The 25,887-nt window shown below is 41.6% G+C and overlaps 1 protein-coding gene across 3 annotated transcripts in view; it reads left to right on the top strand.

Annotated features, from left to right (window-relative positions):
* FOXP2 (forkhead box P2) overlaps positions 1 to 25,887 on the top strand; it is a 792,940-nt gene that overhangs the window by 499,294 nt on the left and 267,759 nt on the right. For 2 of the 3 annotated variants that reach the window (XM_070755486.1, XM_070755485.1), the window contains exon 6: positions 23,921 to 24,007. In XM_070755486.1, the coding sequence (XP_070611587.1) occupies positions 23,921 to 24,007 (87 nt within the window). Of the gene's footprint in view, positions 1 to 23,920; positions 24,008 to 25,887 lie in introns of those variants that run through there. The other variant, XM_070755487.1, reaches the window with a different exon arrangement.

Here is a 25,887-nt window from a genome sequence, read left to right as displayed (position 1 = left end):
ATTAATTGTATGGTGCCTATGATATCTTGGAGATATATAATCACATCCACATCAAGAAAGCTCACAAATCTGAAGACATCTAACAATTTATGTTGCACGTCCAGATCAAGTAATAATATACTCTGCACTCTTTTTGATCTTCCTTTGTTCATATACTTATCTTTAAGTTTTGAACTCATATCAAATGTACTTCACATAATTATTATATGAACCTTCATTGAGACTTCCACGGATGTGCTTAGTAATCTACCATAAGGTGTTCTTCGATGCTACCTATAGATTTTTGCTTAGAAAATGAATGGCTTTTTTTGAGAAATTCAAAAAATGATAGATTTCTATGTGAGGCTTTTTCAATACATGTTTTTTTCCTGCCATGAATAGGAATTATATTTATCAATTCCTCCAGATGAGCAAACTTCCTAATTCAACTGTCAAATCAAAGTTTGAGGAAGGCGAAAACAAGTGAATGTAACCTTATCAATCCCCTGAATTTTGAAAGTTATATTATTGCTGATGGATATTTAAAGAAAAGAAAACCAAGAAATTACTATTTTGCTAGATTAATAACAGATTGTTCATTTGTTTAAAAGCACCTACCTACCATTCCTATGATTCAATTTAAAATGCAAGCCCCGAGCATATCAAGGTGAGAGAGAAAGATTTATCTAGCACAGAAGATTTTAAAACTCAGAATTTGAACTCCGAAAGCTTAAAAATTAATGCTTAAAATTGTAGCTCAGCAACATCTATATGGCAAAGGAGTAGTCCACCCATGATGGAATAGATCAACATTCTGTCAGTAAAGGCATAAATTAAGAGCATGACATTAAAAAGAAAAACTATGTAAATCTAATTTACATTGACACCATTCACTAAACAGCTCCAATACCACTCTATCCATTAACCTAGGCTTTATTTATTTATATATATGGCCCTGGGTTGGGCCGAGAGGCAAAAAAGGAGCTGTGATGTTCCTTCAATATACCAGGGTGATTCGACACAAAATGTAACCCTTCCCTGGTACAGAGCTGAAGGGATTGGATACTGTACCCTAGAGGATAATTCTCTGCCTTACAAGGCAAAGGTTGCAGGTTCAAGTCCCAGTGGGTATGGCTAGCTGATGAGGCCAAAATAAGGCCGAAATAGATCTATCCTAGTCTCCCTTAATTTTCAAATTCATCTTAAACGTGTGACACTCACACACACACACACACACACACACACATATATATATATATATATATATATACATACACACACACACACACACATATATATTTGTTTTCGTAGATACATTTGAGGGCTGGTTTCCAGATGTCTGGTAAGCGGGAGGTATCATCCCGCTTGTTCATATTTTGGGGATGTTTTTCTATCTCGATGGCTTCCATGATTATTCTTTTGCTGTAGTGTTCTGTTTTGGAAATTAATTTGGTACTGTCAAAATGAATTTCATGTCCTGTAGTTTTGAAGTGTTGGAAAAGGGAGGAGGTTTTTTCTTTTTTCCTTAATTCATTCAGAACATAAGAATGCATTAAGGAAAAAAAGAAAAAACCTCCTCCCTTTTCCAACACTTCAAAACTACATGACATGAAATTGATTTTGACAGTACCAAATTTTACAACAACACGAAGCTTGGAACTTCAGCCTGATGATGGTGAATGTGATTTCACCGAAACGTCGCATAGACATGCAAAATATTACACAGGGCAAAACCCGAACTCAGAACAATCCCCCCCCATATATATATATATATATATATATATATATATATATATATATATATATGTAGATTGTTCTGAGTTCGGGTTTTGCCCTGTGTAATGTTTTGCATGTCTATGCGACGTTTCGGCGAAATCACATTCACCATCTTCAGGCTGTAGTTCCAATCTTTGTGTTGTTTTAAATATATATATATATATATTTAAATATATAAATATATATATTTAAATATATAAATATATAAATATATATATATATATATACACACACACACACACACACACACACACATATATGTCACATGGGTTTTTTTTTGCTGAATTTGAAAATTAAGGGAGATTAAGATAGATCTATTTCGGCCTTATTTTGGCCTCATCAGCTAGCCATACCCACTGGGACTTGAACCTGCAACCTTTGTCTTGTAAGGCAGAGAATTATCCTCTAGGCTACAGTATCCAATCCATTCAGCTCTGCACCAGGGAAGGGTTACATATTTTTGTGTCGAATATATATAGATTTTTAACAAGTTTAATATACACACAACATAAAACAGTGCACGGTGAAAAATGCCCACCACCCCGACACACGCACATATACCCCACCACCATATCGGGTGGGGGGTGTTTCTTATATAACAGAGCAAATTATCTATTTACATATTATAGAGTGATTCCAATTTATTTCTTGTAGCTTGGTCTCAGATTCTACTCGTCATATATCTTCTTACTTTGTCCCATAAACCTACGCTTTCTCCATATTTTTATTCTGCAACTTCCCCATTTATTCTCTATGATCTTTTTAAAAAATGCTTCTTCTACACTCGTACTGTGTATCCAGTCTATATTCATTTATCAACAGAGATCACTGTTTTTTACATAGTCATTTTCACTTATCTGAACAGCCTAATCTATTTCTCTATATTCTCATCATTTATTCCAAAGTTAGCACAATTTGTTCTGAAAATCTTTCCTTGGTACTTTCATTAGTATGACTGAGCATTTGATTTTAGACCATGAGGCTTCCCAGTTAAAATTTGGGTGCACCTTTTCTCTCTTCTCCAAGTATTGTGCTCTTCATCATGACAAAGTACACCCAGATTTCAAGATGAAAAAAGAATGCCAGAAGTGCAGAAGAGTATATATATTCTCTACAAATTCATCTAAGACATGAAAGCCACCCAGTTGTTCAGTTAAAGCAAGCTGTCACTTTTATCAGGCCCAGAGATATAGAAAGATTGGGGGGGGGGGGAGCTAATCATTTCAGTGACATAGTAAAGGCATCATTCATACTACATGAGAGAAGACAATGATAAAACACACATACCAGCACAAAAAACCATATAAAAGTATTTACATACTTCCAGATGGTAGGATCCTTAGATCCTCCCATTTCTCTATACCTGGCCATTTTAAAAAAAACTTTACCAAACAGTTTCTTTCTTGCAGACTGTTAGCATCCTTTACTGGGCTTATAAGCAATGTTAGAATCCTAAACTTAAAACAGAGTATATGTGGCAGTTATTCAGCCAATAACCCCAACTAATAAGTAGAGTATAAATATTATTTGCATATATTCAATAGTAGTAAGCAAACAATCCATTTCATATATAGTATATACAAGTCAAGCAATCATATACAAATCAGATATCAGAATATACAGTTCTGTACATACAGCAACTAACCAATAATATTCCCCTTCAGAACACAAGGTTCTATATGCATATATAATTCTACAATATTTCTCGCCTGCAGAACACACAGTTCTATATAATAACATAAGTATTACTTACATACATAATATATAGACCAACATTTAGCACACAGCAAGCCTATAGTATAGTCACACAGACAAAACTAGCAGAGAGTGAGATCAGGGAGTTAGCATGTTAGCAAGAGCAAGCATTAGCAACAATAAACAGAGAAAAACACATCTCACTCCCTTTTATAGCTAATTGCAGCACTAGCCTTTAAAGCAACATTATGCTAATTCCTCCAAACATACATTGCTGGTTAGTTCCTGTATTGACAAACCCAACCACTGAGGTACGTAGTACTGACACAGACTATACCTTAAGGCTTGTGAATCTGGGTTCTTGCTATAGGGCAGTGATGGCAAATCTTTTTTCTCTTGGGTGCCAAAAGAGCAAACGAGCATACACTCATGCATGCACAAGTGCCCACACCCATAATTCAATGCCGGTGGTGTGTGAAAATTGCTTTTCCCACCCCTGTAGGCCCTCTGGAGCCCAGAAACGGCCCATTTCCCAACTTCTGGTAGGCCCAATAGGCTTGTGTGTTGCCCTCCCCAGGCTCTAAAGGCTTCTCTGGAGCTGGGGAAAGGTAAAAATACCCTCCCCATCCCTCCAGAAGCTCTGGAAGCCAAAAATGCCCTCCCAGAGCCTCTATGCAAGCCAAAAATCAGCTGCCGGCACACACATGCATGTTGAAGCTGAGCTAGGGCAACGGCTCGTGTGCCAGCAGATATAGCTCTGTGTGCCACCTGTGGCAACCATGCCATAGGTTCGACATCACTGCTATAGGGCAATACCTATAATAAAACAATTATTCTAAACAATTATGTTTCTGTAAGCATTAAATGCATAGACAACATTTAATAGAACAATTTGGGTTGCATATCCATGATTTGGTAGATTTGCTCAGAGATAACATTTGTTTTATTTTGAGATTCCATTTTTGTAATATAAACCTGATTCCATTTTTGTATGATAAAAATTAAACTCATGCCAATGTAGTCTAGATAAAGATTTATTTCCAGAGTAAGAAACGTGCTGCCTTTGCATTAGTAGGTATTATAGAGATATCTCAAGGGAGAAAATAATAGTAGAAACTGCTGATAAGTGTTAGAATTCAACATTCCTCTTTTAGTTCAACTTACTACTGAGATAGACTTGAAGATTATTCAGAGCATTAATGATGTTTATGATGCAGCTAGATCAAAACCTTTGGGATATTTTGTTACTGATGTTGCTGTGAAGTGATTGTCCCGGCCCTATGGAACCAACTACCCCCCCCCCCAAAGTCCACACTGCTCCTACCCTCCTGGCCTTCCAAAAGGCCATGAAGACCTGACTCTGCCGGCAGGCCTGAGCACCGTGAATGTTAACATCTAGTCATGGCTGAACTGAGATTGATTTGAATGTATGTGTGTTTGATTAGATAGTTCGTTTGGGTTTCATAAGGGTTTTAATTGCTTTATTATTTAATATTTGACCTTTTTTATCAATGTATTGTATTATTTATTGTTGTAAGCTGCCCTGAGTCCCACTGGATTGGATGGCATAGAAATCAATTAAATTAAATTAAATTAAATTAAATTAAATTAAATTATTAGTTATGAAAAACCTTGTGCCAATAACCTTGCTTTATATTGTACTTCATTATGTGTGACACCTTTTTCTTGTATACCCACTTAAACTCTACAGCTTTAGTACCCTGTGGAAATCATGGTCTCCCATGAATTTCATTTCTTTATCCATGGCTTCCTTCCATTTTTGTTATTCAACCTTTGGTAGTGCCAACACTTCCTTATAGTTTCTTGGCTCATACCACACATTACACACGCTAACTTTACTGACTGAATACCTGTCACGTGGAATTCCTTTGTTACAATGCTCTGACCTATGTGGTATTGCCTTCTCTTGTGTTTCAAGCAATGCTGGCTTCATATTTTGTTCAGACTCCCCTCACAGAACATTTATACCTTCATAAAATGATTCACCACCATTAAATGAGTTTTTGACACTAAGTGGATCATCGTACCTAAGTGGATCACCATCACTAAGTGAGACATTTTCAGAATTTGCATCAATTCTGTTCCAATTTTGTTCTGCAAAACCAGCAGACCTTAAAAAAACACTACCCTTTTGCTTCCATCGCTAAAGCAATAGCCTTTTGATCCTGCCTCATAGCCCACAAATTTGAGCTTTCTAGCCTTTTGTTGCCCCTTTCTTCTGGTTGCCTTTGGAATATGCACCCATGTAGTACTTCCAATTTTTTTTAAATGAGCCAGAGATGGCTTTCTCCCATATAGGATTGCATATGGAGTTTTATTAATAGATAAATTCCACAGCCTATTAACTAAATAATTGGCAGTTAGCATGGCTTCACCGCAATATTACTTGCTCATACCAGAATCCTCCAGTAATGAGTCTTTAATTGTTTGCAAAACACCATTCCGCCTTTCAGCCACTCCATTCTCTGAAGCTGTGTAAGGATTTGTGCATCTGTTTCTTATTCCCAATTGTTTGAACTATTATTGAAAATTTGTTGACATAAATTCTGAATCTCTGTCAGTTTGTAACTGACATACCTGTTGATTGTACCTTCTTTCTTAAACCATTGTAGCACCTTTGTTTTATTCTTAAGTTAAGTAGCAAAACCCACAATGACCAGTACATACTTTGCCCTTCCCAGACTGGCTTGCATAGACCCAATTAAATCATCATGAACCAGCTCTAGAGCTCTTGTGCTTCGTCTTGTACTACACTTACTCACAGGGAATGCTTTGGATTTAGATACTTTGCATACTGCACAATCAAATATGCCTTACATCCCTTCAAATTTAGACCTTCTTCAAACTGTTCCCTCATTTGCATGACCAGGTTTTCTGTGCAGAAGATGGAACACACAAATTGGGTTTTGCTACATTTTTAAATTGAGAATATTGGACCTTTTGTCTCTGCAACACATAATAATTATCCTTCTTTATGCCTTGTGCAAACACATTCCCATTTCTTTTGGTGAAACACTTCCCATTAAATGTGGTCTCAAAACCTTGCTTGTCTAAATTAGACACACTTAAATTATGTTCCATTTCAGGGACACATAACACATTAGTAAACCTTGATTCCAAATATGGAATTTGTACATCACCTCTTCCAATGATTTTTGCTTTCTGATCATTTTCCAAGGCCATTGCATTTTTCTGTGGAATAAACCTGAAAAATAAGTCAGAATCATTAACAATTGTTTGCCTAGTCCCACTGTAAATTAAGCATTTTTCTCAATTGTTGTTATAACAAACATTTGGAATTGCAATTTGGCCATTCTGCAAATATTTTCTTGCACATACTTGTCTTGCATATTTCTTCTCTGTGCACAATTTTTCTGCAAATAAGTAGTCTCTTCACAAATAAAGCAAGTCTTTTTAAAATGCTGTTCTTGCTTGCATGAGGGGGGTCCCACCGGCTAACCCGAATCCGGGAATTAAAGGTGCAGGACCCAAAGACAGGTTCCCCCCAGCTGTTCAGGCAGACACACCCTCCATGAGCTTGCGGAGAACCTGTCAATCATCCCCAAAGATGCCCAAGGGAGAACGCGCGGTTGCTAAACCACCCCATTTTTCCGCCCCTAACCTGCCATGGAGCGGGGGTCAGATCTCTATCTTGCCCCCCCGACTCCCCCCTCTAGCTGCGCCAGCTCACGCAGAGACCGCTGCAGGTCCTGTAAGAAAATGGCGTTCCCCTGTTCTGACAGGTGAACGCCGTCGGCCCGGTAAAGCCATGGCCGGTCTATTGTGATAAGGGGATGGGCCACTACAACCCCACCTAGCTCCCTTACTGTTTTACCCAGAGCCCTATTCACCCTACGTCTCACCCGGTGAATGGCCCTAAGGGAAGAGGCGTCCCTCCACACGATCCTAGGTAGGATCTCTGACCACACCACTTGCGTGGTGGGCCATACCTCGCGAAGCCTTCGCAGGTCTTCGCGTGCCTGGATGATCAGCGCCAGGCCTCCCAGCATGCACAGGTCATTGCCTCCTAAGTGCAATACCAGCCACCTGGGTGCGGCCACAGGACGCTGCCCACCCAAGCCCACCTGGGCACGACCCCGAGGAGCCGCCCCCACCACACTGCCGGGCGCAGCCACAGAATGCTGACCGCCCAGCAACGCCGGTAGGAGACCCTCCCACCGCATACCTCTCCGGCCCATCCAGGCAACCTTGACCCACTGCCCCAGGGACAGCTGGGTCCCGATGGCGCTCCTGGCTGCTGAGCGGCCGGCCCAAAATATCATGCTGTGGCCACACAGCAGCGCCGTCGGTTTCGCGTTAGCCTGGGGACCTGCAAGAGGACACACACAGAAAGGTTACCTAGCCTAAGCCCTGCCTAGGATCCTCAGCGGGCCTAACATAACCCAAATATGCCGCTGACCGCCAGCGGCCGATCTCCCGAATCCGATGGGCCGGGAAACCAGAAAGTGCCGCGCTAGTGGTGGCGCCGATGCGGAACGAATGCGTTCCATAACCGGCAGGATCCATGCCTACCCGGGCCATTGCCCTGGACACTAGCACCCAAAATTGGTAACGGGTCAGAGGGGTACCGTCCCAATGCCTAAACAGGTACCCTTGCCCTGACCCACGCAGACCACAGTAAAGCTGTAGGGCGACCACCGGACACACCGACTGGTCAGCAGCCGCACTAAGCTGGATGGTAACCCCTCTGTGTAGCTGATCTGTTTTAGACCGCCTTACTACAAGGGACACCCCCCCTTGTCTAAAGGCCAGATCAGCAAACTGGAAGGCTCGGAGCGAAGTGTCAGCCTGAGACGAAGCCATGGCCTCGCTGACCCTGAGGGCCCCAAAAAACATGACACAAGTCGCTGCCCTAAAAAGACGGGCCTCGTACAATGAGGCACACAGACTGTCAAAAACCCCGTTAATTAAAGACAGCTGCTCCACCATCAGAGCCCGACGAGTGACACCAGGGGCCCCCGCTTGCTCCCTCATCCAGCCTTCTAGCATCTTCCGGATGCGAAAGTCACCCGAAAAATCTGCAAACCCCCCCGCCTTGGACAGAAAGGCGAGGCCGGCTAACCTGGACCGGATCGTCCTAACTGACAGGCCACGCTGCCTAAGCTGGACGCAGAACTCGGCCAGGTGCTCTACAGGGACAGGCCAACAAAGCTGGTAACCCCTGCCCTGCCTGAAATCCCCAAACTCCTTACCTGCACGCTGGTACGCCCTAAGGGTGCCGGGCGCTACAGACAAGGAGATTGCCCTGGATGCCTCATCTCTCCACCACTCTGGATCCCCCCCAGACTCCAGAGGTGGCCGGGGAACTCTTCTGGCAACTCTCGGACCCACGGGGCCAGGGTCCGAAACCTGGACAACTGACCATGGGACAAGGCATCAGCGACCCCGTTATCCAACCCGGGGACGTGCCTAGCCAAAAACAAGGCGTTTAGGGACAAGGACCTGTGCACAAAATGGCGGACAAGCCGCATGACCCTGTCGCTCTTAGAGGACAGGGCATTCACCACATGGACAACCGCTAGGTTGTCACACCAAAAGTGCACGGTCTTGTCCCTAAACTGCTCCCCCCACAGCTCCAAGGCCACTATTAAGGGGAAGAGCTCCAAGAACGTCAGGTCCTTAACCAACGAAGAGGCACTCCATTCCGGAGGCCACGCCGACCAGCACCACTGGTCACCTAACACTACCCCGAAACCACAAGTCCCCGCGGCGTCAGAGCAGAGCTGCAACTCAGCTTCCAAAAGAAGCTCGTGCCTCCAGAAAGACAAACCATTAAACCTGACCAAGAAATCCCGCCACACGCCGAGGTCAGCCCTGACCCCAGTGCAGAGGCGGGTATGTTGATGGGGCAAACGGAGCCCCTTCATCGCGTCATACAACCTCCTGGAAAAAGCCCTACCAGGAACAACTACCCGACAGGCAAAATTAAAAATGCCTGCCAATTCCTGAAGCTGCCGTAGGGTAACCTTCCGGCAGCCCAGCACCTCATCAAGCTTCCTTCTAATCTTGAGCAACTTCTCTAGGGGCAATCTAGAAGATTGCTCCTCTGAGTCCAATTCAATACCCAGAAAGGTAATCCTGGTGGCGGGGCCTTCGGTCTTCTCAGAGGCTAAAGGCACCCCTAATTGAGCACAAAGGGCTTCGAAGTCCCGCATTAGAGCAAAACATTGCTCCGAATGCGCAGGCCCCGCCAACAAGAAATCATCAAGGTAGTGAACGACAGTACCCAGACCACTTTGCCTCCTGAGCGCCCATTCCAAAAAGGTGCTAAAACTCTCGAAAAGAGAGCACGAGACAGAGCAACCCATAGGCAAGGCTCTGTCCACGTAATAACCCCCCTCGAAATGGAAGCCCAACAGCTCAAAGTCGTCCGGGTGTATGGGGAGGAGCCGGAATGCCGACTTAATGTCGCATTTACCCACTATGTCACAAAGGTGTTGGATGAAGGTGGTGCCGTGGATATTGCCTACCTGGACTTCAGCAAAGCCTTTGATACGGTTCCACATAAAGAGCTGATAGATAAATTAGTGAAGATTGGACTTAATCCCTGGATAGTTCAATGGATTTGCAGCTGGCTGAAGCATAGACACCAGAGGGTTGTTGTGAATGGCGAGTATTCTGAGCAGAGTCAGGTTACAAGCGGTGTGCCACAAGGGTCTGTTCTGGGTCCTATTCTTTTTAATATGTTTGTGAGTGACATAGGGGAAGGTCTGGTAGGGAAGGTTTGCCTATTTGCCGATGACTCTAAAGTGTGCAATAGGGTTGATATTCCTGGAGGCGTCGGCAATATGGTAAATGATTTAGCTTTACTAGATAAATGGTCAAAGCAATGGAAACTGCAGTTTAATGTTTCCAAATGTAAAATAATGCACTTGGGGAAAAGGAATCCTCAATCTGACTATTGTATTGGCAGTTCTGTGTTAGCAAATACTTCAAAAGAAAAGGATTTAGGCGTAGTGATTTCTGACAGTCTCAAAATGGGTGAACAGTGCAGTCAGGCAGTAGGGAAAGCAAGTAGGATGCTTGGCTGCATAGCTAGAGGTATAACAAGCAGGAAGAGGGAGATTATGATCCCGCTATATAGAATGCTGGTGAGACCACATTTGGAATACTGTGTTCAGTTCTGGAGACCTCACCTACAAAAAGATATTGACAAAATTGAACGGGTCCAAAGACGGGCTACAAGAATGGTGGAAGGTCTTAAGTATAAAACGTATCAGGAAAGACGTAATGAACTCAATCTGTATAGTCTGGAGGACAGAAGGAAAAGGGGGGACATGATCGAAACATTTAAATATATTAAAGGGTTAAATAAGGTCCAGGAGGGAAGTGTTTTTAATAGGAAAGTGAACACAAGAACAAGGGGACACAATCTGAGGTTAGTTGGGGGAAAGATCAAAAGCAACATGAGAAAATATTATTTTACTGAAAGAGTAGTAGATCCTTGGAACAAACTTCCAGCAGACGTGGTAGATAAATCCACAGTAACTGAATTTAAACATGCCTGGGATAAACATATATCCATCCTAAGATAAAATACAGAAAATAGTATAAGGGCAGACTAGATGGACCATGGGGTCTTTTTCTGCCGTCAGACTTCTATGTTTCTATGTTTCTATGTTTCTATAAGGGCTCCCACCCCACACTTCCTAACCATAGACACGGCTGCATCAAAGGATGCATACCGGACCGAACAAAGCTCGTCAGGAATGATGTCATTCACTGACTCCCCTTTTGGAAAAGACAAATGGTGAATCAACCTAAATTCACCACTCGCCTTTTTGGGGACCACACCCAAGGGAGACACACGAAGATTCGGGAAGGGCGGCTCCGGGAAGGGCCCGAGGACCCTGCCCTCGGCCACCTCCTTCCGAATCTTCTCCCTAACAATGTCCTCATGACCCACAACCGACCTAAGGTTGTCAGACATGAAGGCCCTCCTAACACCCATGTAAGGGATCCGAAATCCCTCCGAGAATCCTAGCAAGAGAGCGGCCGCTCTCGGGCGAGGGTGGTAGTCTCCCAACCAACCCTCAAGCACTCGCAAATTGATTGGGCTGGGCCCCTTTACCCCCAACAGGTGGTGGAGGCTTTGGGGGACCCCCGCCCTTCTTTTCCGCCCCCTTCTTGGGGCGGGGACACACGGCTGCGGAATGGTTTCCCCAACTCCCGCATGCGTGACGAAACCTGCAAAAGGGATGAAAACACACCCCTTTTGCGGCGAACTCGTGGCACACCAAAGAGGCCCCTTTCCCGACTCCCCCCGCCACGGCCTTGGCCGGCGCGGGCGTCACGGGCTCCTCTTCCATAAAGTGACCGCTGTCGGTCCTATCACAGCCTTCCTTCCCTGACATATGCGTGGCCTGGAACCAAAGGTCCGGGACCACCATATCCCAGGGCAAGTAGGGGTCATGTGCAATACGCATCCTAAACCCCTTATCGTAGTGCCTCCATATTGTACCTCCGTACTCAAAGTGGGCTCTCGCTATGAGGTCGATGTATTTCAGCAAGGCAGCGGCCCTACCCGGCTGCCTCTGAATTACCACCGACGCGAAGGTCAAAAAAGCGTACAGCCAAGAGCTGAAGCACTTTGTGACCTTCGTTTTTTTAACCTTCTCCCCAGGCACCACCTCCTTGTCCTGTTTGGGGACCTCCCTGTTTAAAATGGAGAAAAGGTCGACATACTCCCCCCGCCAGATTGCCTCCTTTACCGACGGGTGGAGATGATAACCTAAAGGAGTCGCAGGCAACCCACAAGGGATGGCCCCAGGCTTGATGCTGGCGAACGGGTCCCACACCGTGGTGGCCCCCGACCCCAGCACACTAAGCCCCGGTGGATACACAAAAGGGGGCGGCGGCATAATGGCCGGCGGAGGAGGGATCCAACCCCCCACCCCTGCCCCAGGTGGGAAAGATACCCCTGGCGCCCCCACTGGCGGGGCCGGCGGGGACCAGACCTGCCCACATGTGCCCGCAGTGGCCCCCATGAAGCTGTTGCCACTCCCCAATGCGGGCGGGATAAACCCGGGACCCTGCACGGGAAGGAGCGGTGAAGTGCCTGCGTGTGGTGCGACCTCACCTGCCCCGTAAGGGGTAGAAGCCATCCACGGGGGGCCCATCCTTGCTGGGCCCTGGAACGATGACCACTTCCCCGACTGGGCCATCTGCCCGGTCTGGGCCGTCTGCCCTGTGTGGGCCAGCTGCGTGGTGTGGGCCACTTGCCCCTCCTGGGTTGGCTCCTCTTCGGGGTCGGTGCCCCATGCTGCGGCGGCAGTCATGGGAAGCCCCTCCGGGCCTGCACCCGACCGCCACCGCTCCAATTCATCGAGCCGCTCCAGGACCCTGGCCCAGGAGAGAGAAGGGGAAACCTCGGTTTGAGGGACCGTGGGCATAAATCCCACCCACCCCTGCCGGCGGGACCACCCCCGGGGGCCCCTCTGCCGCAGCCCGAGCCCGGGCAGACAGCCTGGCAGCCCTCCTAGGCCGCACCCCTGGTTGGGCCGGAAGGGCCTGAGCTTGCCGCTTTTTAGGGGCCATTAACCCTAACTTATGATTCTGTTCTTTACCAAAAGAAGAGGAGAGGGCGTGACCAATTCCCCCAAAGGACCCTGCACTCACAGGTAAGGCCTGCCCTAACCAGCAGGCCTCAGAAGTGCAAACCCCCCAGGAGGCCAAACCACCACCCTCCCAATGGTGGCAGCAAGGCCCCACCACCAGGCCTTTTATGGACAAGGCCTCAAGCCACCCAGGAACCCCCGCGGGCCCGCGAGGCCACCAAAAGGCAGCGCCCCACACAACCCCCCAACGATGACAATGGGGCTCCAAACCGGAGCGGAGCCCAGCCGATGCTGGCTCCACTGTAGCAAAGCAAGGCTTTTCGCTTCAATACAGGCCACAAAATGGCGCCCCGCACGAGGCTGCACACAAAATGGCCGCCGCGAGCAGACTACCAAATGTCTGCTCGAGGCTCTGCTGTCCGGGCGAATAGGGAGAGCCCCGGGCCTGCTCGCCCTTATATAGGGCAAGCAGGCCCCGCCCGGACCAATCAGCAGCTGGGCCAACCAGGCCCGAACTCCCGAGCGAAGTCTCGCATCGCGAGACTTCGCTCGGGATCCAAAATGGCGGCCGCCATGAGGGTCCGTGTCTCCCGGTCCCTCCAGCAAAGCCTGCCGCCGGGTAAGTCCGGCGCTGCTATTTCTGCCAAACTTTTTTACAAATTTTATATTTGCTACTGTAATATACTATTCATCTTGCAAACTTAAGATGATATATGCCATTGCCTTATCATGGGATTTCTGCTCTACCATGACAAGCACCTGTGGGGGGTTATCTACAATGTCCCATACTTCTTTCACTTTCAAAAAACATTCCATTTTTGCTGCCCAAATTAAATATTTTCTTCCCCAATTTCAGGATTGGACTGTCTTTAAATTCAACAGTAGCCATCCTGTTAATTCTTCTCTGCCTATTCCTTTTAAAATACAGACAGTTTTTTCTCAGCTTTAATTTACAATGCAGTCTTTTTACTTCTGGGCCCATAACTTGTTGCAATGTGCATAGTAAAATAAATCATAAGCTTCATAAATGCCTGCATCTTGCTGATTCAAATAACCTTTTATAATCATAACAAAATATTTCTACAATACCACATGTTCTTTCATAGATTGCATGGCAGGAGATGTTTTCACAACAAAGTACAAATAGAGAACTGGCTAAACCATGCCCGTCTTCCTTAGTTTCTGGACATGCTTCACCGTGATTTGCTGACTGAGTCACTAGACAAGATTCATTGACTAACCATGTTCTGATTTGGCTCCCATGTTGACAAATGAGTATGACAAAGTTGTATATTCTCTCTTTAGTGCTACATGTTGGTTTGGAAAAAGATAAGCATGGTTTTAAAGTTGAAGGAAGAAAGATCAGTAACCTGAGCTAAGTTGATGACACTACTCTGATAGTTGAAATTGCAAATTATCTGGAGTCTCTCGTAATATAAAATCAAGGATCACAATAAAAATAAGACTAAGATTAAATATAATCAAAGGTTAACTAATGACAACAGGTACAGTAGCCAACCTTATAATTAAAAATGAAGATACTGAAGTGAATAGCTCTGAAGATCTTTGATAAGATCCATAGATGCCATAACATGTCTATATTTATAAACATCAGTTGTTGGAGAAGATTTCTGATAATACATGGAAAACAAGGGAAATAAACAATTAGAACATAAAATAAACCAATCCAGAGTTTTCATAGAGACACAAATGGTCAAGCTCAAATTTAAATTTAAATAAATTTAAATTTAAATTCAAGATGCTACCTCAGACCAACTGGCACAGCCTTTCGAAAGCCCTTTTGAAAGCCCAGAAGGGTGGGTGCAGATACCACCTCAGGAGGCAGGATATTTATTTATTTATTTAATTAATTTATTCATTAGATTTGTATGCCGCCCCTCTCCAAAGACTCAGAGCGGTTCCCAACAAACAATACAGTCTACAAATCCAATATTAAAAAGCAGAACAAATAGGAAACCCTTATTAAGAACAATCACACAACTCAACATACCATACATAAAGCAGGACAGCTGGGAGGAATCAATTTCCCCATGCCTAGCAACATAGGTGAGTTTTCAGTAGTTTACAGAAGGCAAGGAGGGTGGGGGCAGTCCTAATCTCTGGGGGGAGTTGGTTCTAGAGGGCCGGGGCTGCCACAGAGAAGGCTCTTCCCCTGGGTCCCGCCAAACAACATTGTTTTTTCGACGGAACCTTGAGAAGGCCGACTCTATGGGACTTAATCGGTCGCTGGGATTCCTGCGTCAGAAGGTCTCAAAGGTACTCTGGTCCAATGCCATGTAGGGCTTTATAGGTCATAACTAACACTTTGAATTGTGACCGGAAACTGGTTGGCAGCCAGTGCAGGAGTGCAGGCTGCGGAGTGTTGATGTAATATGGGCATATCTGGGGATGCCCATAATTGCTCTCGCAACTGCATTCTGCACGATCTGGAGTTTCCGAACCCCATGTAGAGAACGTTACAGTAGTCGAGCCTCAAGGTGATGAGTGACTGTGAGCAGTGACTCCCGGTCCAAATAGGGCTGCAACTGGTGCACCATGTGAACCTGGGGGAATGCACCACTTGCCACAGCCGAAAGGTGGTGTTCTAATGTCAGCTGTGGATCGAGGAGGATGCCCATGTTCCGGACCCTCTCCGAAGGGGTTAATAATTCCCCCCCCCCCCTGGGTAATGGCCGGACAGATGGAATTGTCCTTGGGAGGCAACACCCACAGCCACTCCGTCTTGTCAGGGTTGAGTCTGAGCCTGTTAACACCCATCCAGACCCTAACAGCCTCCAGGCACCGGCACATCACTTCCACTGCTTCGTTGACTGGACATGGGGTGGAGATGTACAACTGGGTGTACACCCCATGCCCCATGCCCTTGGATGATCTCATCCAGCGGTTTCATGTAGATATTGAATAGCGGGGGGAGAGGACCGACCACTGAGACACCCCACAAGGGAGAGACCTAGATGTCGACCTCTGACCCCCCACTAACACCGACTGCGACCGACCGGAGAATTGGGAGAGAACCACTGTAAAACAGTGCCCCTCACTCCCAACCCCTCCAGACGGTGCAGAAGGATACCATGGTTGGTGGTATCGAAAGCCACTGAGAGGTCAAGAAGCACCAGGACAGAGGATAACCCCCTGTCCCGGGCCCGCCAGAGATCATTCATCATCACGACCAAAACAGTTTTCATGCTGTAGCTGGGCCTGAATCCTGACTGTTCAGGGGCGAAGCACCATGGCAGAAAAGTCTTTACTCCTGGACCCCATCAGCTAAAATTCCTTTATTGATAGGGTCTGTAGCATGCCTCTTCTGCCAGCATGTGGGCGGATTCCATTGGGATGAGCTGGTTCCTCAGATATGCTGGACCCATTCTAATTTGTCCTGTTTTCTGCACTGGACATGGCTGTTTGCAACATACAAGGAGTGGATTCTTTCCTAAGAGCTCATGATTCAAGAACATCAATGTTAACTTGGATTGTCTGTCTTTCACAAAACAGAACACAAAATTGCTTTCTTCTTTGAGCCCAAGTCTCAATGGATCCAGGATTAATGCAGAACTGCATGAACTGGCACATCCCCAACCAAGTTCTTTCTTTCTGCCTGCCTGCCAGGAAATTTATCCTTACTTCTAGGTTGGTTGTCCACTTGATTAGTTTCCATCCATTACTTCTTGTCCTGCCTTCAGTTGCTTTGGAGAGCAGGATAACCCCCTCTTCTTTGCGGCAGCCCCTCAAATATTGGAAGACTGCTTCCAACATTTGAAATATCATGTCACCCCAGTTTTTCTTTTCACTAGACTAGAGAAGCCCAACTTCAGCAACCATTCTATTTGCTTTTTATTCTCCAACCCACCCATCCCAATCATCTTTGTTGCTCTTCTGTGCATTCTCGACATCTTTTTTATATCATGGTGATTAAAATGAGATACAATATTCCAGGTGTGGTTGCATTATAGACATACTAACATATTTTGTGGGGGTCTGAGCAAGGCAAATACAATATATGCTGGCCACCCCACCCCTTGCATTGCAGGGGAAGGCAAGGGTTCCTTTTTGGAAAGGAGGGTGACAACCCCTGCCTCAGTTCCCTCAAGCACCACCAAAAAGGATAGATTCCCATCTTGCCCCATCCCATCCCACCCAAACTATCAGAGACTCCAGCCCACTGGTCAATTCCAGGCAAGATGAATCACTTTCCGCTGCTGGCATCAGGGGAGTAGTGACTCCCTGACAATTTCTGAAGAGTGATTCCCTGACAATTTCTGAAGCAATATTCCATATATCCCCATGAGACAAGCTGCACCCCATGAAATGTGGTCCATGGGTAGCTTGTGCAGAAGCCTCACTGGCTCCAGAGTAGCCCTGCAGATCTAATACTGATCGTGTTCTGACCCAGATGGTTGCTACCATGTTGTAGATCAGTGCCTAGTTTGCATGGGCTGGGCAGAGGTACTGTGGTTGGTCCTTTGCTGTTTCCAGGTTTCCAGGTTTCATGAAAAAGAGGTGGTGTAAATAAATGAAAAAAATAAAACCCCATTTTTTATAATTGTTTTCTGTACAATACATAAAACAATAGTTTTAATTATCTTTGTCACCCAATTAGATTAGCGAAATGGATAATCCTTAGCCCAGTGTTTTTCAACCATGGAACTCTGCCTGCTTCTGTCACTAAGTAGTAGTAGGACTAACAGTGGCGGCGGTGTTGGCACCAACAGCAGCAGTGCCCCTCTAGCCCCTTGCTGCAGCAGCGGGCCAAAGTGCGGGCTGCAGCGGCAGGAAGAGGAAGAGGAGGAGGCAGGAATGGTTGCCTCTCCAGCACCTCTGATACGGAGCTTCCTAGTCCAAGGCCAAGGCATGCCAGGCAGCTCAAGGTTCCCTCCTGCTCCTCCTCACACCTCCTTCCCGCGCCTGCATACATGGCGCCACGCTCAGCCAAATGGCCAACTCATTCTCTCCTTTTTCCCTGTGCAGGGCACTGGAAGAGAGCACACCCTACTACTCCCCTCAGGCTCGGGGCCTGAGAGGGCAAGAGGAGCGGAAGGCAGAGTGGAAGGCATCCGCTCCGGCTTTACCTTCACTCCAACTCTTCCACCGGCCCCTGCACCTGCCAAAAAATGGGAGGGAAAGTGGGTGGAATGGAGCGAATGACCTCCCCTTATTGCCCCACTCAGGCCCGGCATTCCCGGCAAGGGTACACAGTGCAGCCTCTCTCTCTCTCGCCCTCTCTCTGCTAATCCGCACGGACCCCGTGCAGAAGCAGCACTTGCTGATTCTGCCTCCATCCTCTAAGGCTGCATTACTATTACTATTAGTCTTCTCATCATTCCTATCACCAATCTCTCACTTATTACTATAACTATAAATTGTTGCTTGTATTCTTATGATTTATATTGATTGTTTCTTGATTGCTTATTTGACCCCCATGATAATCATTAAATGTTGTACCCCATGATTCTTGACAAATGTATCTTTTTTATGTACACTGAGAGCATATGCATCAAAGACAAATTCCTTTTAATACAAATCCAATAAATAAATAAATAAATAAACACTTGGCCAATAAAATAATTTTATTTCAGCTTCAGGATGTACAGCTTAATGCAGATTTTTTTCAACCAGGGTTCCACCAGAAATCTGACAACACCAAAGGGTTCCCCTGAAGAAAAAAAGGTTGAAAAACACTGCCTTAGCCCAAAGTTCGTTGCCTCTAAATCCTGAGGTTTTGCTTAGCTTTTGGATAGAACAATCCACTGAATTTTTAATGTTTTTTGAAGGGTCAGAATAGAACTGGAAGGGACATTGGAGGTCTTCTAGTTCAGCCCCCTGCTCAAGCTAGAGATCCTATACCATTTCAGATAAGTGACTGTCAAGTCTCCTCTTAAAAACATCCAGTGACGAAACAGCCATAATGTATGAAGGCAAGCTGTTCAACTAGTTAATTGTCCTCGCTTCAAGCCTTCAAGATCTTCAAGCCAGTTCTATCATGCTTGTTCCTATTTTAAATGTCTGCTAAAATAAAAACTATTCTTAGGAAACAGACTAAACACAACAATTCTGTGATCATTTTGTTGCTATTGTTGTGCAGTTTTCCCCTTGGCTTTGTGCTGTTCCTTGACTTTTCACTGGATCCTGGAGCTTTCTCTTTGGTTTCTAACCATTTGTTCTATATGCCCTTTTTGGCTTACCCTTACTATTTCCTTGCCTTTGTTTGCCATAAATTGTATTCTTTATTTATTTATTTTCTTCATTCAGAAATATGTTCTGAACATATGTGTGCATTTTTAGATATGTTGGATACATCATTATTGCCTACAAAATTGTTCCCTTTATGGTGCAAAAATAAGGAGTGCCCTACTTTATAATTCTCTCCTCTTACTGTTATATATGAAAAAGGATTAATGTTTTAACAAGCAAAACTCATTATCTTTGGGACTGGAAAGTTCCATGTTAGAAACAGAAACAGAATAATATAAATTCTGGCCTGTCCATATTTCCCTCATCTTTTTATCTGTTTTTGCCAATTAACAGTTTTAACATTTGCTGTTTTATAAACATGTATCTAGTAATATTTTTACCAGCTGAATGAAGTCTGCTTGCTTTTATTTATATATAGTGATTGAACCAGAATGTGCCAGGTGTAAATCCAGTTGGAAATTATCCCCAGACGTTTCTCCAAATATATGTCCCTTCTAGAAGATTTTAAATATTCACCAAGGTTCCTGATGGACTAAATTGTTTTTGTGTACTTGTGTATCTCCAATTTGGTTTCAGCAGCAGGAACAGAAATAACTTAATAATCAAACTTTGGGCTTGTGGGTCTACAAAATGTAGTAATTAATGTATCTGATTCCTTTTTTTCTGAAATTCTCTCTTTGAGTTAAGTAAGACTATTACTAGATTTTTTTTCTGGGAAAGTTTTCATTTGCATAAATTTTGAATTGGATAATATACAGTATTGGTCAATGTTTCCAAATGGTTTGAGACATCATATACCATTGTTGTTAAATGAGCTTATTTGTATGTAGCCTAGTAATAGGTAAATATTTCATAACAAAATAGAGAATAAAAACAATCTTTTGTGACAAGTTTTTCCCCGTCTGGTTATCTCCAAAGTGCATGCCCATTGTCAGTTTAACAGGTACAGCTTGTATAAACATTCATGTTTCGCCTGTTCCATGTAATAGTTTCTTGTATCGTATTTCTTCTGACCCTGCTATCTGAAACCAATTATAGGAGATCCATTTGGGCTGCATCTATTTTCATAAGAAGCCCAGGCAGCAGAGATGAATATCAACATCAAATATAATTCTGAGTGCTTTGTTATTTATGTTTCAGAGAGATTTTGTAGCCTTCAGCTCTCAAGAATGTGTCATGCTGTGCTGTTTATACATTGAAGATATTAATGACCATAGATGTCATTTTTCATTTTAAATCTCAAATGCAACAGGCTGATAGGTTAAACATTCCTGTTTTTAACAAAACAATATGAGTGACATCTGTTTCCATTTAGAAAAAAGGAAATGAGAAAACATATCTTTAAAAAGAAGAAAATAATTCGTATACATTAAGTAGAAACTTCACTAAATTGGGTTTTTTAAACTGTATACTTTATTAGACAGTCCTAAAATAGGAAGAGTTTATAACAGAGTAAAAAATGCTTGTGTATACAGACATAATTTTAGTATCTATAGGATTCAAATTAAAACATTTTTTTTGACACAGTATAATCTAAACCTTCTCAAGAACTAGCCTTACCAATATCAGGGAAATATTTTCAGTGATAAGTACATCCCAGATCACAGGTTTAGATGATTCAATTTACATTTTGTTGCTAATTTTATTCAGCAGTGAAACTGTTAATTCACACATATATTTTAACAGTTATTTGCAAAAATACACTACCAAATTCTGAGTAATCTTTGATATTCTAAATATCTGTGGTTTTATTTGCTCATTTATGAATTCTTAATAGGGAGACTGATTTATTCATATTCATAATTTCTGTCTTTTGGTCAATTAAATTACATATTAAAATTATTTAAGCTATTGTAATTTTTTTTAAGTTGCTCTGATTTATTGCTCATTTGAACCATATATCCATAACAAATCAAAGCAACACTTTTTCTGGTTTGAAAATAATTCTATAGGATAAAGATATTTTCATGGAGCAGTAAGTTGACAAAACTTCTAATTTTGACAATAAGCTCCATGAAATTCCATTAATCACCTATAATGATAATTGAATGTTTTAAAGTTTTTAGGATGTTTTTAAAAGTATTTTAACTGTTATTAATTGGATCAAATTGTTTTATTATGTATTCTATGTTTGTTGTGAGCCGCCCCGAGTCCACAGAGAGGGGCGGCATACAAATCCAATAAATGAATGAATGAATGAATGAATGAATAAATAAATAACTTATACAATATTTTAAATACTCCCATGTGAAATAACGTCAACCATTTTTTTAAGAAATAAAATTGCACACAACTAAGAATATATATGTGAGAAATGAATTGTCAAAAATTAAAATAGAAAGCCTGTGATGCATTTCTGAATAATAATTTGTTAATATCCTCTACCTAGTGAAATATACATGCAGTTACTATTTATGTAATATCTAATATAGCAAACATAAAGCTTCCAAAGGACCCCTGTTGTCTTCAGGTACAATTATGACAGAAATGCTGAACTACTACTATCCATAGTCAGTGTAGATAGTAGAAATGTAGCATTAGTCTAACTTGCTGTATGACAATTTCCCTTTTATGTGCATGCTACCATGTCCCATTTTCACTTTTTATGAGCCTTATCATGTTTTATAATGGGTGGAAATTATATTTCTTCAAGGTGATGGTATACAGAAGTGTGAACTCCGTCTCCAATAAAAGTATCTGACTTTTCAGAAGGGTAGTTCTGGTGTTCTTATGTAACATCTTCAATAGATATCTACATTATATTTTATAAATATTCATATTTTTTCAGAAAGTTGATAAGAAATCTGCAATCTATTATAAGCCTACAGATGAATCAACATTGCTAGATAGGTCCCCTGAAAATCCAGTTTGGGCATGTATATTTTTATTATTCTTTTCTAAAACAAATGCCCACACACTTCCCATGTCAATTTTAATCCTAATGTAGCATTTCATATTTGTTATAATTTACATTAATTCATTCATATATTATAAATTTAATTTTGGACTATATTAGAGGATTTTGTTTCTGAGAAGCGTAAAGCAGACTTAAGTTACAGCTGCAAATTGTAAATACACCAACATAATTTCAACAAATAAATTCAATTAAATAAACAATTGCTAATGGTAATATAACTCAGCAGATGAGTTGGTACTACAATATGTAGGCTCACAAATTAACAACAGCCTTTTCTTTTCTTTCTTTTGTTTGGTCAACAAAATATTTCTAGGAAATAAATGGTGTTTAGGTTTAAGTAAAAATAGGCACACTGTGTAGAAATCAAGTTGTGATTTTTTAGTTCAGGTACCTTGCTAATCTATAATTACCTGGGAATCAAAAAAAACACCAAAAAAACCCTCCACCCAAGAATGTTGTGGTAATGTAGCTGTGCTGAAAGGAGATATATTTTTCAGTCTGGTATTAATGCCTTTTAAAAGGAGACAAATCCATGTTCTTAGGAGCTGTGATAGAGCATGTAGCTTGTTTACTTTGGTTTGTTGTGTCTGCTTGTTTTTTCTGAAAACTTGCATGGAGCCAGACTGTAGCAGCCTTCTCTGTCTTTTCATAATTGATCAGGGGATGACTGCTTTCCCGAGGGTTAAGACATGGCAACTTTTTCTGTTTGCTCAGCATCTCAATGCAGTAGTTCAAACATTGTTCACACCAGCTGGCAGTGTAATGCCATATGCACATCTTGTCAAAGCAACTGTTGTCATGGATACTGGAAACTACCTTAAAAACTATCTCATTTGCGTCTAAGGAAAACTACCATTCTTTATCAGTTTGGTGACTATTTTTAGAATGAATACAATCATTCTAATAATATATCTGTATTCTGAATTGCTCTCCTAGTACTTTGTAGAAACAGATTAATATAGTTTAATATTTCAGAATTCTAAAGTTATAACAACTACATTTGTTTAAAGTTAATACTTTTTCTGGTAACTGGCATAGCTCCATACAATTCTGCTGTTCAAGTTTTACCTTATTTAATTCAAATGAACAAATTTAAATATTATGTTTTCTTTTACTATGCTATCACCTATAGTTTAAATTATCACCTACAGTTTGCTTAAATAGTGATTTCAGAGTTTAGCGAGAATGCTAATGAAAGCCACTTAATTTTTATTTAGCATTAAAACTTCACTTTGTTTTGTCAAATGCCAGATTTCTTTTTGAATTGTAGGTATAAAAACAGTTTTTAATCTTCAATGAATATCCTTATTAATTCACGTTCAAGATAATCTGATGTTGATTCGTTAAATTCAGTTACAGCTTCCGGTATCTCTTGAAAATTGTAAAGTGAAAATGCAAATTGAATGATGATTTACAAGGATGTGAGCATTTTAGCTGAACATTTACAGACAAGTTCCTTGTGGAGATGAGGCTATTGATGCGGTTTATGATTTTTCCTCTTCAAGCATTTTATACAAATTAACGTTATTTCCTTGTGGATTTGTTCCATATATATGTTTTTTTCTTAAAATCTGATATACATGCTATCTGTGGATTTTTCTTGCTGTGTTAAAAAAAGATGCATTTTTATTTACATAGGAAAAGGTAGTTTTGCTTGAAAATCAGCATTAGGTAAATTGCTACTGAAACATTTTCAACAAAATGCTTTAACTTTTATTTATTTGCATTTTGTCTTAACTTTCAGGCATTGCAGGCAGCCAGGCAGCTGCTTCTCCAACAACAGACAAGTGCGCTGAAATCTAAAAATAGTGATAAACAAAGACCACTTCAGGTTAGTAAAGCATCTTAAACTTCATTTATAAAGAAAAGAACACATACACACCTACTGTAACTATGCACATCTATAATTTTCTGCTTGTGAAAAAAAAATGCTTTGTCTTATATATTGGTAATGTAATGAATTAAGAAAGATCACTATATAGCAGCAAGTATCCCTTTTAAATTACTTTGTAGTAGCTTAAAAGCTTGCACAGATGTAAACAGAACAAGTTTCAAATTACTGTGCCAAAAACCTTTCAACATATACTGTATCTGGTGATTGTGTACATTATTATCATAAACAAAACTGATAAATTTATAGCAATGAAATAAACAATGATCTAAAATATGCAAAGAGAATGCCCTTTTACTATTCTGCACCTTCCTACATTGATGCAGATATATATATATATCTCAAAAAAATAAAGGGAACACTCAAATAACACATCGTAGATCTGAATGAATGAAATATTTTCATCAAATACTTTGCTCTGTACAAAGTTGAATGTGCACAACAGCATGTGAAATTGATTGTCAATCAGTGGACAGTTTGATTTTACAGAATTTTGATTTATTGTGTTGTTTAAGTGTTCCCTTTATTTTTTTGAGCAATGTATGTATGTATGTATGTATGTATGTATGTATGTATGTATGTATGTATGTATGTATGTATGTATATACGTACATACACTGCTCAAAAAAATAAAGGGAACACTTAAACAACACAATATAACTCCAAGTAAATCAAACTTCTGTGAAATCAAACTGTCCACTTAGGAAGCAACACTGATTGACAATATATATCGCTTTTGTCTTTTTAAATATTATGTTACCAATATGGAAAAATGTGATTGTTTTATCACATATTAATTCATAAACTTTACAAATTATTAGATATTTATAATATTTAAAAGAAGCAAATGTACATGTTCATACATATAAAATTAAGATTAAATCTTATATTAATGTTTGATATTAATTTTGATGCTTATTAAAAAATGAAAATAGGCATTGCTAATGAACTATTTCTAACTTCCTTTATCTGAAATAAAATATTTATTTCTCACGTGATGTTTTTTAAGATAAATATGTTTTTGGCAATAAAAGCAATGGTACTCTTCTCACAATGATCCATGTTTATTTGTAGTTTTATTTATTTTTTAAAGTACAAGATTTTTGTTGAAATTACACTTCTTTGAGAAAATACTATTTTTATTTTCTTTAAATCAGTGACTACTTGAAATATTACAAATTATACACGTGCTGTTCCTAAATACTACTGTAGCATTTTAAATGTTTGGACACTCCTTTCAGCCGTTCTGTTAGCTCTAATCAGAAGTGTTTTTCTTTTTTTTGGCCCACGTCCCAAATATATGTTGCTTGGGATGGTAGATATATGGGGAACTTGTTGCAATTTGAATGCTATGTCATGGAAACTTGATAAATGTTTATCCCATCCTCATGGTATGACTACCATGATATCTAGTTATTGTGAAGGGTGATTTTTACAGCCAAAATGAGGAAGATGAAATATTTTTCAAGTACATTGGGGGACTTATGAATGAAACCAGGAGGTTTGGTAGGATTGAATCTCACATAGAATTCCTTTAAAATCACTTCTATGACTATTGTATTTTTCTAGGACAATTATTTCTCCTAGGTTAAGCATTATTTATCTGCTTGTCTCATGCATGAATCATGTGACTAGCTTAGCCATTCATGCAATGAGTAAGGTTTTGTCAAAATGCTGCTCAAAGACAGTTGGTTACATAATACTACTACTGAAATTAAGTAACAACTAAGTGGATACTTTTTTCAAGAACTACTGAAAATGTGGTGAAACTATAATTATAATATTCAAAATTAGATAATTATTATGAATTATAATTAGGA

Source organism: Erythrolamprus reginae, chromosome 6 (genome assembly GCF_031021105.1).
Source record: "Erythrolamprus reginae isolate rEryReg1 chromosome 6, rEryReg1.hap1, whole genome shotgun sequence".
Taxonomy (NCBI): Eukaryota; Metazoa; Chordata; class Lepidosauria; order Squamata; family Dipsadidae; genus Erythrolamprus; species Erythrolamprus reginae.
This window is presented reverse-complemented; position numbering and strand designations above follow the sequence as displayed.